The sequence below is a fragment of the Chenopodium album genome, chromosome 9 (assembly GCF_948465745.1).
Source record: "Chenopodium album chromosome 9, dcCheAlbu1.1, whole genome shotgun sequence".
Taxonomy (NCBI): domain Eukaryota; kingdom Viridiplantae; phylum Streptophyta; class Magnoliopsida; order Caryophyllales; family Amaranthaceae; genus Chenopodium; species Chenopodium album.
Genome location: NC_137842.1, coordinates 70,045,960 through 70,061,330, shown reverse-complemented (window position 1 = coordinate 70,061,330; position 15,371 = coordinate 70,045,960). Strand labels below are relative to the sequence as shown.

At 35.0% G+C, this 15,371-nt stretch overlaps 2 protein-coding genes across 2 annotated transcripts; both read right to left on the bottom strand.

Moving 5' to 3' along the window:
• Nucleotides 1-4,383: 4,383 nt before the first annotated feature.
• On the bottom strand, nt 4,384-5,484 carry LOC145559070 (cold shock domain-containing protein 4-like). The gene has a single exon (XM_081620474.1). It carries the CDS (start codon nt 5,375-5,377, stop codon nt 4,769-4,771), a length of 609 nt encoding a protein of 202 aa, XP_081476600.1. The 5' UTR covers nt 5,378-5,484; the 3' UTR covers nt 4,384-4,768.
• Nucleotides 5,485-8,907: 3,423 nt separating this feature from the next.
• Nucleotides 8,908-11,189, bottom strand: LOC145560407 (uncharacterized). Its single transcript, XM_081621657.1, has one exon. It carries the CDS (start codon nt 11,187-11,189, stop codon nt 9,231-9,233), a length of 1,959 nt encoding a protein of 652 aa, XP_081477783.1. The 3' UTR covers nt 8,908-9,230.
• Between the last annotated feature and the right edge of the window lie 4,182 nt (nt 11,190-15,371).

Sequence of the window (15,371 nt, the reverse complement as noted above, 5' to 3'; positions counted from 1 at the left end):
TTTAATCAATTTCTTATTAAATTTGTTTTAATGAATTTTTTTTAATCTTAAAGGTTTGTTCTCATTTATTGAGTTGAACTACTAAAATGAGATTCAGCTAGAGAGGACAAGCCCTAACAAACAAACATCTTATGATTTCTACTCCGTATCAACTATTAATAGTTATATATGTACATTAAAAATCAAAATAAAAATTAAAAGATACTTGGTAATAAAAGAGAGGAGGAAGTATAAAAATTGAAAAGTTGGAACCAATTAGGAGCTGCTACAAATTGAGTGGGCATCCCACAGTTGGTCAGCGGCCCAGTGCCACATACTAAACTATGGGCAAAAGGATTCGAACACTACACTACTACACTACAAACTACAAAATGAGTGGGCATTCTAGCTAAGTTGTTCGGGAGTATTCATCTTTAATGATACCTTGGCCTTTTATAGGAGTAGTGACCTAGCTGATTCTTTTCCCTTATCCATAAACTAATTAAAATAAACAAAAGAAAAATACTGTAAATAAACTTAAAACTTCAATGTTATTTGAGATGTGACACTTGTCAATTGTCATGAGCTCTTCTTGATGACCAATCATCTCATTAGTCATGACATGTTTGACAACCAATTATCCAATAACATCATTTTTTGTCATCATCAAACAAACCCTATGTAATTAACGTCAACCATCATTGATTAAGAGTAGCAATAGCTTTAATACAGTACATGTATAGTTGTATACCTTGTATTTTATCCGTTTTATAAATACTACCTCCGTTATAGATTATGTGCAACGATTTGACATAAAGTAGAGAAGGAAAATGTTTAATTATTGTACATAACCTGTAACGGAGGAGTATATTTTTTCTCATTTTGAATCATTTTTTAAATGTTATATACGCTTTGCTTTATTACAATTTATTATTATGAAGGGTTTGTTCACTTCAACTTAATTTCAGCTTAATTCAGCTCCAGTCAGTTTAGTTTAGCTCCTAATTTTCTTCTCTTATAAAATATTCAATTTAGTTTAGCTCCAATCTGTTCAACTTATCTCAGTTCAATAAATGTGAACAAACCCTAAAAAGTTTTTTAGCCTAATTTACATATGGAGGAAGTGAGTAACTAATTTCTTATCATGCATATACACTCCACGGCTCCACCTCTCGCTCCTTAGATTATTTATCACAATTACGGATTACATGTCAAAATACTCATTTTATACATTTTGCTAAATTAACATATTTCTTTATGTAGGTGATGTGAAAATTTCATCAATGACTTGTGCTTGCAAGTTGCAACAAATGCTAGCATGCTTTCTATTAGGGGATAATGATACAATGCATCAAGAGTAAATTAAAGGTTTCAAGGCTACTTCCATCTATATTCAGGAAAATTTTTAATTATCTCATGCAAGTGAGTTGTAAACTTTTTCTTTTTATAGTTGACTGATGTCTTAGTTACAAAGAATGTTGACCAATGTGATCTATATACCTTGGTGAGTAGTATTAGTAACACAAGAATAGTTAGTGGTTGAAACTAATGAAAAGTATATAGATTCATTAGTATGGAAGACTTTGTAGTAACACAAAAATAGTTAGTGGTTGAAACTATTATTGAAAAGTATATTGAATAATTAATTTAATACATTACATTAGTTTTTTAATTGCTTTTAGTGAATAATATAAAATTTCAGTGATTGATAATATAGTAACAAGGATAACTTTATTTTTATCTATAGTGTTAAGGGGATTTATTTTTTTATTCTTTTAAATCTTTTATATGTTATAGCTAAGCTAGTCAATAACTACTCTATCGAATACTTGTACAACCATGAAACTCATGGATTAATTATCTATCTTTATAACTATATATTTTTTTTTATTGAATAATCCTTTAATCTCAAAAGAAAAAAAGAATAGCTATAGACCTATAGCTAGTATGTTCCTTTAAGCAGCTATGGCTAATGCCATTTTTTTTTTTTCATAACACCGTATAGTAGTAATTAAAAAGTACGTTTAGGTGGAGTATTATAACACCGTATAAATAAATACTTTAGTTTTGATCAATATTAATATAATAAAAATAAAATAGACAAACTATTATGATGGGGTGTTAAATAACACAGAGATTATACACTACTCTGTAATAATTGTTTAGTGGTGTCAAATAATTTGGGTTGATATTATTAACATTGACTATAGTCTATAGTAATTGTCGTAAGTAAAAAGATGGACGAAGACACAGTTTTTGTGTCACACACAAAAATAGGATATGGTCGCACTTTGTTCGCAGCGGTAAAGGCTACACATACAATGGTTGTATGTGATCCCTACATACAATCTTAATTTTTCATGTTTTTATTGGCTAGAATTATGGGTCCAAGTTCCATTTGAATTCAATTTATATTTGACTCCTAGTTTTCTCCCTTTTTTAGTAATGTGTCAAATTTATAATGGTGTTGTATATAGGACCACATACAATGATTGTATGTGTATCAGTTGAGGGGTGGTGGCATACTGACATGCATTCATAGTGCGCATTCATAGCTCCCCCAAATTGATAGGGTATATTTGTCTTCTTCCCTTTGACCAGTCTTTCATATCCATTTTTCCTTGTCCTTTCAAGATTTTCTCCAATCTTCCGTATTTTCTTCTTCCTTTATTACGGAGTACTAGTAGTTTATTTAGTGCATATGCTATCTGTTTTTCAAATAGTGGTTACATTACTTGCATAAGTAAATTTCAGCACAGTTTATTTATCCTTTTCGTTTTCTTACTTTTACGTTTTGACCAGTCACATATTTGTCTTCAAGATACATGATATATACACGACATAAACATGTACCAAGAATTTTTTTCTAATTTTAAACAACCTGTGGCACAATACAGTTAACATCCGAAACACTATGGAAATAGTTTTAATGAAGTTTTTGATGCTTGTAATCAAATATTACTACCTCTGTTACATATTATTTGCAACGATTAGATATTTTTCCTTATCGTTGCAAATAATATGTAACGGAGGTAGTATTACAATGGTAAAACGTGATACAATCCTTATCTCTAGTCTCTCTCATTCCATATTTCCATGATTCTTTACAACACTCCTATGGGACTCATGATTTAGAATGAATGTTTCTTGTTCTCATTTCAATGGTCCTACGAACAAATGGCATGATACTAGTAGTGATAAGATGCCCATTATTTGGAAATTCCCTCTAAATTAGATATTTTTTTCTCTCACTATAAATAATATAAAACGGAGGTAGTATTTGCTGTTATACTCCCTCAGTTTTTAAATACTTACTCCATCTTGGACACGTCAAATGCTAATTTTTGATCAATAATATCTTTAGTTATTAATAAGTATAGATTCTAACAATTGAAAATTAATAATCTATTTATTGATATGATTTTAACAAGTCCCACAAGACTATTTTTTCTTTCTTATAAATCACAAATTTTAGTCAAAGTAACATAAATGAATAGTATAAAAAATAGAAATGGAGCAAGTATTTAAAAACGGAGGTAATAGTAATTATCAAACGCAAATGCTTCCACAGTAGCTCCATGCTTTGCTCGAATGTAACAAACCTTTTCATAGATTGCTAGGACTCGCCTAGGAGGCTAAGAGTCAAAGTGTGTCACTCTTGGAAAAAAGTTTCAACAACAACAACAAACCAATTTCTTCAAAAAAAAAAAAAAAAAAAAAAAAAAAACCAATTTCAAAATCAAAACTAACATCTTTGAAGCAGAAAATTAATTAGAGAAGAATAGAATACTTCCCTAGAAAATGGACTATCTAGTCTTTCCGTTACATCAAGCATTCAAGTTTATTAATACGAAGTATACTCTTCAACATAGGAACCTCAAGGGAAGAGCTATATGCCTATATTGTATGCGGTACAAATTCCAACCTAGACAACACTATTTCAAAATCCAAATTATTTGCTTCTTTCAAGATGAACAATTATTTGATTATGTCAAATTGCCAATTACATAATACAATGTCTTTATTGGCTTACCACTAATTAAGCAAGGTATTTTAGGCAATAAAGTAATTGGAGCTTACAAATAGGAGAGACTAAAGTAAATCAATCAACAATTAACCCTAATTGGCCAAATTAAATTCATACAAATTACAAGTTTTGAGCCATCTGCATATTTTTCTTTGGGTCAAAATTAGTAAAACAAAACCCGTCCCAACTTACGTGGATACTCCATTTCCAACATCAACATTTTTTTAAAGAAACAGTAAAAAGATATTGAGCAAAAAAATGCATTCCATACTATGAATATGGTTCATTAACAAAATCAGAACAAAATCAAGCAATTAATCCAAAACAAAGGAAACAAATAAAATAAACGAGGAATAAAATATTTAAAAAAAAAAAAGGGAAGGAAGTATATTTCATTAATATTGACATTTTTCAACAGAGATTATAACAATCAAAAGGATGACAAAGCACAATCTCATCTAAAATATCTTGTTAAAACACATCTCCATTCTTGATTTTTTTTTCTTCAAAAGTAGATAAAATTAAAAAGACTCCTACTACCCTTCTTATCATACCCTAATTCACCATAGCCGACAAACTAGTTGTAATAATAAAAATTAGAGAGAAAATACATCTTTAACCCCCACAAAATATTTTCTCCCAAACCCCAACTCAACCCACAGACATTTCTCATTAAACCCTATAACAAAAACCAACATACTTAATTAACAACCATAACAATAATAATAATAACCTTAAAACATTTAAATTCATCATCATTCATCAACGAGCAGCAGTACAGTCCCTAGCAAAGTGTCCATCACCTCCACAAGAGTAGCAGTTCCCACCACCACCTCCTCCTCCTCGGCCACCGCCGCCTCCGCCGTACCTTCCTCCACCTCCGCCGCCACCACTAGGACATTCCCTCGCCATGTGTCCTGCCTCACCACAGCTGTAGCAGTTTCCACCACCGCCTCCTCCTCCGCCATACCCACCGCCACCTCCTCCATACCCACCACCGCCATACCCACCGCCTCCTCCGCCGTACCCACCACCTCCATATCCACCACCGCCAGATCTCCTTCCTTCACCACCACCGCCATACCCTCCACCGCCACCACCGCCGCCTCCGCCGCGACGAGTGGATCCTTGGATGGGGCCTTCATTAGGACCAGTGACATCAACAGCCTTAGTACGACCGTCGTCACCAGTTGAGATGATGAACTCAACCTCTTCACCATCTCCGAGGGAACGGAACCCCTCAGATCGGATTGATGACTGGTGAACGAAGAGATCTTCGCCGCCTTCAGAAGGGGTGATGAAGCCGAACCCCTTGGTGTCATTGAACCACTTGACAGTCCCCTTGAGCCTCTCTCCGCCTTGGTCCTCCATTTTTGAGTAGACTGGTTTTCTTTCTTACTTTCTCTCACTAGAATTAAAAAAAAAAAAAGATGAAGAAGATATTTTAGGTGTGAGAAAGAAGGAGGAAGGGGTGTGGGGGAGGTGAGGGCTACTTATATTGGCAAATGTTTGGCGACTGGCTCTATCCTAATGCCACGTATTTTTTAATTTTAATTTTAAAAAATGAGAAGGGGGATGGTCATTTTCCTGGGTGAGTGTTTCTATGTTGTGGGGATCCAACGGTTGGGGATAAGAGGTGGTGATTGAATGTGGGCCGTTGGATTGTGGGTATAGGAGGAGGAGAGAGAAAAGGGGGAAACGGGCAGGAGGGGAAAGGGCAGGGGCAGGTTGGGTAGTTGAAGTGAGTAAATGAGAAATGGGGGGTCACGGTAGTTTTAGTGTGCAGGAGTTATTAGGTGAATAAATTTTGGACTACTTTACGAGGAAAATGTTTTCAAGATAAATTATGTACCAAATTCAAAAGGGAATAGGGGATTGTATAAATAAATGTGATGCGTTAATAATGTGCCTTCTTTATGAGCTTTGTACTTCTAACAAACCAAAGAGGAGAGTACATTTTTTCATTTAATTTGAATTGAATTTTTAAATACCAGTAGAAAAACAATTTAAAAATCAGTGGAGTATACAAAAAAGTATAATCTTATGGTTGTTTAATGATTAATTACATAAAGTTAAACGAGTGGAAGGATCGTCAGTTCTTCGGTCTCCCCTAGAGTAATAAGGGTTCAAAGTTTAATCTTAGGGAATATTCTGATTGGCTAAGCTGAACTGAACTAAACTGAGAGAAGGAAATTAAGAAATGAGTTGAACTGAACTTATTGGAGCTGAAATGAATTGAACTGAAAATAAGATGAAGAGAACAAACCCTTAATCCGCCTTCTCGGGTTCAATAAGGTCTCGTTCGGTTAACATGAAAAATAAGTTCTCGTATGAAGTTATATTTTTTTTTTTTTTTTTGAAGGGGGGAGATTAAAATTCATTAATAATAAGTCATACGGCACTTACATAAAAATTCGTAATCGAACAATACAAAGACAAAAGAACCAATTACAAGTTCGAAATAGAGGAAACTACAATTGCACGCGCAAAATGACTTTATGAAATACCCTTGGCTCATATAACGCTGTCCTATGCAGCCTCTTGCAAGGGGGTCTGGCAATATGTTGTACTTTCTGACGTGAACCTTCATTGACTCATAATCCCGTACTCCTCGACCAGAAATCAAACTTGGTGCCATACACTTCACCATTGACAATACAATCTCTGATTCAAACACGGACCCCAGAATGGAAGCATAACCCTTCAGCCCAAACCAACAGAAGATCAAACCAAAACCCCATAGCCAAAAAACCAGATTCAAAACATGCACCAGAAGATCGGCACACCCCATAGCACACAAACGCACCACACAAGAAGAAAAAATAACAAACCCTAAAGAACAACACACACAACGACTAAAATAAGAAACAGACAGAAAATTAAAAACGAGAACTACAAACGAAACCCTAGCAAACGACCCAGCAACCAATCCGAGAACCACCATCCAAGCACCGAGGTTCACCAACCCAACCCACAAACCACCGTACAGGAAAGCCCGACCCGCAGGAACCCGCCCGAGAAGCCCAAACCCCACACAACCCTGAACCGCGGCAACGACGGCTGGAAACACCAGACTGAGAACGGCCCTACGCAAGGGACTTAGAGGGAGATAACTCTCCCTCCCCATTCTCCTGCAAAACGTCGCGACGAAGTTATATTTCATAGGAAATGAAAAGTAATTTCCCTAATGAAGTTCTTATACTCTGTAAATTATTTGGATATAACAATGAAAAGTTAAAATTCCCATGAATTTTAATTGAAAAAGGGCCCAAGGCAACTCTTGCTAATTTATTTCCTACTCCCTATGTTTTGACGAAGTTGAAATTAATGCCCCCCCTCCCTTTTTTGTGTCAAACAAATAACTATTCAACTTAGCAATTTCTATGATTCTTCACTTCCCCTATTTTATTTTGTTAGCCAAAGCATTAAGATTTTCATTTTGTAGAATACATTACAATAAAAAAAAAAAGGAAATGCACAAGTCACATAAAATACACTTTTGGTCGCTTTAATATTTCTCCTTTTGAATATTATCATCCTTATGTTAAATCAAAATAAAAAATTAATATTAAAAATAAGTAAGATTTATTCAAGTTAACTCGTAAATTTAGTGGCAGGCAGCCAGGCAGCAACCAGCAACAGTGGGCCTGTTGCCAGATAGAGGACCACGTCTAAAAGTGGGCCGGTCCATAATCTCATAATCGATCATGTTCGAAACCAGATCTTGCATGCAATACTGTCTAGTGTCTAGACTGTCTACCATAATATTGTCAACTTTTCCTTTGTTGAATAATGGAGCCACAAAAGTTAACAGGGTTATTTGACCCCAATCCTCATTATCCATGTTTTGAGTATAAGTTATCTTCGTCTAAACTAAGATATTATCATCTTTATTTTATAAATTGTGATTTGGTTAGGCTTAAGTTATTGTAGTTTGGTATGATGTGATACGATCTCATGTATTGAGTTTTGAGTAAACTTTGATATGATATAGATTAACTCGTGTTTTTTAAGAAACGGATCCTGCTAATTTTGAAAGGATAACAAATTTAACCATAAATATATTTAACCATCAGTAATTAAAATTATGTATATTATATAAAAAAATACGATAATTACCAACGTACAAGTATATTGAGATGGATCTAAAATGGTCAAGAACCAAGATAGGCTATGTAAATAGTGACATACTGTTGTTCCAAAAAGAGTGTGTGCACCAAATCACCTAGACGTACACCAAGTAGACAAGTAGCATCTTTTTTTTTTTTTTTTTTGACAGACAAGTAGCATCTTATAAATAGCCAAAATAATCTAAAATCTTGATTAGTCCTACAAACAAAAGCCTAGCTTAGAGAGTTAGAGCACAAAAGTGGGCTTAATAGTATATTGACTAGCCCAAAAGGCCCAAAAACACTTTAGTATTGGTCCAATTCCAACGACATCATAGAGTTATAGACTCATACTGGCATGATGTGAATTGCTTGAATTCCTTCTTCATTTATGTTGTCCAACATAATCATTTAGCCCTGTTCTTAAACATAACATCTTTTTTCCTCAAGTCATCTCAATTTCAAAGTATCCTTACTATGTCTATACATATATTCTGATGAAAGCGTTTTAAAAGTCGCATTTCCAAACTACTAGTTTTGGTTACACGTTGCTTAATTGCATAAACAGCCAGAATAGGAAGAAGGTTTACGTGATTGCATTAGTGCATAGAAAACATTACGTTTATATTCCTAAAAATCAAAGAAAAAGCAAAAAGGTAAAGTTAAAATAAAATGACACATGATAAATTTATTAATCAAATGACAATTATACTCTGTGCTATACATCCCAAAATTCCCAATTTTAATTTTTTTTCTAAAGTTTACTTTTTCAACTTATATATTTACTAGAAGCCACTTAAGAATTCAAGAGGAGATTACTCTAGTTTAAGGTTAAGAATACAAGTAAAACATTGAATGATGAATTAAGGGGTTAATTCATTTAGTAATGCAACTACAAAAATGATTACAAAAGCCAAAATTTAAAGCTAGCCAACCTTTTGTGTATATACACCCCTGCTCTTGCACCATGAAGGTTAAAAAAAAAAATAAAAAAAGACGAAATCTGAAAACCTTGTTAGGAAACAACAAGTTTATCAAAATTGTAAACTAATCACTGCACACAATGTAACCAACAAAAGGTAGATGTTTCTTCGAAAGTCAGTAAAATTAAGCCTCTAGAATCTAGACCCTCTTGATTGGTAAAGTTCAAGCCTACTCTTAGCCTCTGGTAGAAGATCATCAACTTGAGGATCTTGCATAATATGGCCTTGTTTGGTTGCCCATTCTAGTACTATGAGCACCTCCTCTTGTGCTAGCACCTCGCTATCAGGTACATGAAGAGCAATGTAACATAACAATATCAATGCCGGTATTTGAACCACTTGTTCACCAAAATACACCAGCTGTATCAAATGCTTAACACCACTACCTTCTATGATGGACTTACAATGCACAACACGGAGGTAGTTTTCTGAACAAGCGAATTTGAGTAGTGCTATTACCGCCTCTAGCATTATCTCTGTCTCCCTTTCGTCGATGAGCTTGACTAGGGGATCAATGATCCTAGTCTCCGTGGCTCGATATGTCCTTGCTAAATTCCCTATAGACCTGATGCAGGGAACCAAGAGTTCAGAGCTAGCTTCTGTGACAACCTTAAGGAGTTGATCTACTACTGCTTTTGCTGCAGGGGATGTAGGCTTAAAGGCGGTCCTCCTTAAATCTGTATTTTCCTCTGCTACACTTGTGATTTCCATCAATGCCATTGCTGAATTATACTTAACCTCTTCCTGGCCTTTCTCTAGCAATACCGCGAAACACAGCAAGGCCCTTGACTCTGTAATGCTACGGCAGATAGACACGTTCCCTTTGGCCAAATGCCAAAGGGCTCGCGCTGCCATAGCTTTCATCTCGGCCTTAATCTCAGGGTCCTCAAACTCTCTACCCTTAATACTCCCCCCTGCCAATACATGCTGCACATGATTCTGATTCTGATTTTTAGCATTCTTATTACAACCACTACCACTTCCTGCATCCCCCTTAGAAGTCCGCCTCACCATTGTATCATTCACCACATTCGCCATCTGAGTCTCCCCCTGCATCCCCCCTACCGGCTTCATCTGATTCGTCATCTGCTTCTCATCCTCATGATCAGTCTGCAGGCCACCACAACTGCCATTTCTTGGCGAAGTTTCTGACCCCTCTTTACTATCCATAACAACAGAATGAATCGACATTTTCTTACGCTTAGCAATAGCATACTTGCTATGCTCCTCAATAGTCTCAAAAGCCAAATGACTAACAAGCAGCCTAATCACATTATTCTGAGCAAAATGATCCTGACATTTCGGATAATGAGCAGCCAACTCCGATACCGCCCACGCCACCAACGCTTGAACCTTCATCTGTCCATCCTTAAGCATCTTAGCAAAAACCGAACATACACCCGCATTAACAATTTGTTCCACACTTTCTTGATCCCTCCCTAAGAGTCCAATACATCGAGCCGCGTTCTCTTGACCTTCCGGTTTACCCTCCTTAGCCAACTTCAAAAGCGGTCCAACCCCTCCTTCCTCAATAATCAGCTTCCCATATCGTTCATTATCCCTAGCCAATGACACCAATGACGCAGCCGCATCGGACCGGTCATCCAACGACCCCGTCGAAAGATTAGCCACTTGTTCCCAAATCAAACAAAGGATTGGCTCATTCGCCGCAATGGGTGGCAACCCAAGATACCCAATATCATCATCATCATCATTTTTAGGGGCGGATACACGTAGGAGCCATGAAACATCACCTATAGAATTGTCAAGTTGAGCTATCATCTTACGAAATGCTGCATTAGGGATGATAGTAAACACACGCTTAAGAAGCGACCGTGTTCGACATTTGTCCACGAGAGCAAGTGCTTTCTCGAGCACTTGCTCCGTGTCGTCGATGATGCGGCGCGTTGGTCTTTCATAGAGATCATTGGCAGCACGAGCCGCTTGACGGATTAAGTCCGCTAGCTTCTTTGTCTTGCCTTGTAATTCAAGACATTCTGGTCTGAATTGTATTGCTTCATCTGCTCCTTTTGTTATTTGGTCTGCTAATTGCACCGGCCTTGTTAATATTTGCTTCACTATCTCCCCCATTATTATTCCATACAAATATCAAACGTAACAATTTCTTTATTTTCTAATATATGATAAAAATAACAACAAATGCAACTATGGTTCTAATTGATCTCGTGTGTCGTGTGATAGAGAATATACGTAGAATATTAACCCGATTGCACAAAACTAACGAACTAAATGAAATTAAAGCCCCTCCTCCTTCAAATGCTAGGAAGGGCTGATTTTTCTACACCCTTGTTTTGGATGTTAATTTGTTAGAAGGAAGAGAGGAAAATGTCTTGGTTTGTTTTGATTTCAATGCATTTTTGTGGGGTCATGGTAAAATCTAATTACACTTTCTAACATTTTATTTGTTCATCATTTTTTTTTTTTAATGAAAGAAACAAAATTTAATTAAATTAAAATTACCTCAATAATTCAAGAATTGGGTGATAGATTGAAATGGTGGTGGTGGTGAAAGTGGTGGCTATGGTGGACAATCAAGATGGAGGAGAGAGAGAAGAGGTTGAAGGTGAGTTTGTTTGTGAAAAAAATTTGTGGGCCTTTTTATTTTTAAACGGCTAAACGTGATTCTCTCTATCTCTCTCAAACAAATTTGTTACCTAGTATGATTTTTGACTATTTATGCTAAAAACAAAATTGTTTTCTGTATCTTTATTTACATCTAATTATTTGGATTTTTTGAGCTCTATAGTCTTTGATGAATAAAAACGGCTATGTATAGGAAGTTGGAAAGCGAAGAGCTTGGCACATAATCTTGTTTGCATTTAGTGCACATAGAGTGTTATATTTTATTAGTGCTAATTACTGTATTTTTTTTGTTCTAATTATTATACTCGTATAATTTAATCTTAACTACTTTTTTGGTGTTTCACCTGGTCAACCCTTTGGGCTAATCCGGATTCGGGGATCAGTTGTGGGTGTTTACTGTTTAGGTTACAATCCCCTCCCAATTATTGTTGCGAGGGATCGAACACGGGTTCTTCCTACCAAGTCTAGTCCCAAATTCCCAATCAGCACTACACCAACATCCAATTAGTAGCTTTAACTATACATGTTTGCATAAGTATATTATATATTTTTTTGAATAGTAAGTATATTATATATTAGTACTAATAAAAAGTCAAATTGTTACAAGTATTATCTAGAATACAAGAAAAACTAATAAAAAAATTCAAAAGATTCGACTTAATATTTGTCAAATGTGTATTGAAAAAACTGAATATGGTCAGAAATTTCTTATCTTCATCAAAAGATCCAAACTAAACTTAACCGAAACATGGGTGCACAATACAAGACGGATTCAGCAATTGGTTAGTTGCAACCATTCAAAAGGCTGAGGTATTCTTATTCAACTATTCATCAACATAACAATTGAGTCTACTCCTACACGTGTAAACAACGGCCCAACAAATGGTGTTGTATTTTGGGAGTGATATCATCATTGAATGTGCGATGCACGTGAATGATCAACGGTCGTCCGGCGTTACTACAATCTTTCCGGATTCTGGTTCTTTCAGGTTGATTAATGGTGTCACAATTAATGATTTACGGTTGATATTCTTTCGCCAATTACTCATCACAAATAATACTTCGTATATAATAGACACATCAAGAATGTTGCCATCTCCTAGTATTCTATCTAAACCATTTTGGTATTACAACAAAAATATGTAACTCAAGTTCAATAGTAGTAAGCCTATACTATTAGTAGGTGTTTTTTATTAGTTACAGTTCTTATTAGGCTATTAGCAGACAAGTGAGAAGCTAATTTATGGAATTAAAATGGACTGTTGTGCATTATGTGCGAACTTAGCTTATAGAATAATTGTAGGGGTTTAAATCTAAGGCTAGAATTGCAACAAAAAAAAAAAAAAAAATTGTCTCATGGACTAATTGTAACCAATATTAGAGGGTGTGGTAATTAACAACAAAAAGGCACATCACTAGATTAAGACTGGGGTCGTGACTAAGATTAGTCCAAACCAAAATTATTAATGTTAGCTAGATGTTAATTATTTAACAAGCTCTTCTAATTAGTTTGTACAAAGCTTAGGTTACTAATAAATCGTGTGGATACTATATTAAAGAGGATACTAGTATATTATCTTGTGGATACACATTATATCTAAGATTTGATGGGCTTGTTTCTAAGAATCCAAGCTAGGGAAGATAATATAAGATGTTAAATCAAATTTAAACCCACATTGTCCATACTTTTTGAAACGATTAACACAAGACAAATAAAAGAGTATAGAAAAGATGACACGAGAACAAAAGTTATAAAGCACATATGAAGTATAACATACTCGTATAGCTTTCTAACATGTAATTACATTGAGGTGAAACCAAACTTTCCATTCGCTAATTTGCTTCCTTTGGGTGACATTGCATCCAATAATTCAAGCAGAAGAATACACGGGATATAAATGTAGGCGTTGTACACTTATGCTTCCTAAAGGTTACAACGACCAATTTAAGCAAGTTACAATAACATCATTTGATCAAAAAAGGAGGGCATACAGAAGGAATAAATAAATAAATAAACATAAGGCTGTTAAGTACCAAGTGAAAATTACGCATCATACATACTTGTTACTTTGTTAGTTGTTAGTGTACTTAACATTCATCACTGTGTAAGACTGTGAGCACTCTACACTCTTCAGAAATAAATTACAGAAATAATTGTACTAAAGGTTGTAGCTTAAGACAAAAGGGTTTAATTAATTGCAGGGTTGGTTATGATATTTCTTTGGTAACTCATTAATTTTGTGTACTTTTACATCTCTGCTGGTCCCAAGTTGATCTTTTTTCAACTCCAACATGTGTCTCATATTTTTGACTTGGTATTTTTGTTGCCAGCGTATAAGTTTAGGGTATTGATTCAATTCTTATCATCATATATGCATTATTATCGACTAATCAAGTAATCCTATAAAAATAGCACTTATGGCGTGTTTAACAATAGCTTTTAATGTAAGCGTCAATGTTTGACATTATAGTGGTGAATATTCCGCACTCACTAGCTGTTAACTTTTGGTCGGGGTAGTGTTTTACAAATACTAGAGAACCATATAAATGATGTAGACAAGATTTGATCTCAAGTCTCTTGGATACCACCTCTCAAAACTTTAACCAACTAAACTACTTGATTATCCACGGCTTTTTACAAAGTTCAATGTGAATCTTAATGTGCTAGTTTTATTTTATCAACCATTAAAGATACAAATCACTCTCAATGATGAAGGAAACAAACAGTCAACTCATCATTTACGATAGACACCTAGCAAAACAAGAGATAGATAAACGCCTCAAACACAATAAATAAGCAAAGGGAAAGTATTAAGTCCATCATTATTTCCTACTCCAATATTAGTATAGTCCAAGTCTGAAGGCCCCATGAAAAGCCTCTATGCCTGCAATTCCTTTCAAATTCAACTGTTTCAGAGCACTAAAATGACCTTGATGAAAAAAAGCTCACTATGCTTGTAATAATGTAACAGCTAGTACGAGTTTCTCTCATTTATTTACAAGGACGATTGCAAAAGATGTAATAAGTATTGTCTCACGTAGTCACGTTTCTAATGTTTTTGGGGGGAGGGGTTTTACGCTGGTACTTACATCAACCTATCGACTTCCTTAATGTTGCACAAATTAAATTTACGAAGAAATGCTTTGCATTAAGCGTAGTTTTAAATGAACTCGTTAATGCTCTCGAACAATTAGTATATGCATAATGTGTAGTACTTAATCAAGTCATACCAGTCTAGTAAAAATAAGCTTTCTAATCAGGCCAAATAGCAGTTTACTAATATGATATTTGAACTAACTATGTTGTCAGAGTTATTAGTGTTCCACTAAACTATAGAATTTGTTTAGAAAACAAAGTGCTGTCGTAATAAAAAAGCCTCAAATTATGGTGCAGCAAATAAAAAACAGATCCAAACTTCAAAACAGCAGGTTTTACATCTAGCAATTTTAGCTTCAGATTAGTGAAAAAACACATGGAAAGGAATATGATCTTTCAATAGGCATATAAAAAAAACCCACAATAAGTGATGTTGCCTTGCAACTACTCTAACGCAAATGGTCCCAAAACAGTAAAACCTTAATCACAAGGCACTATTTTATCTATCAAATTTAAGTCGAAATGATAAAAATCCAATCGGGGGTCGTTGGCTAGTAATTTAGCCAATTGCC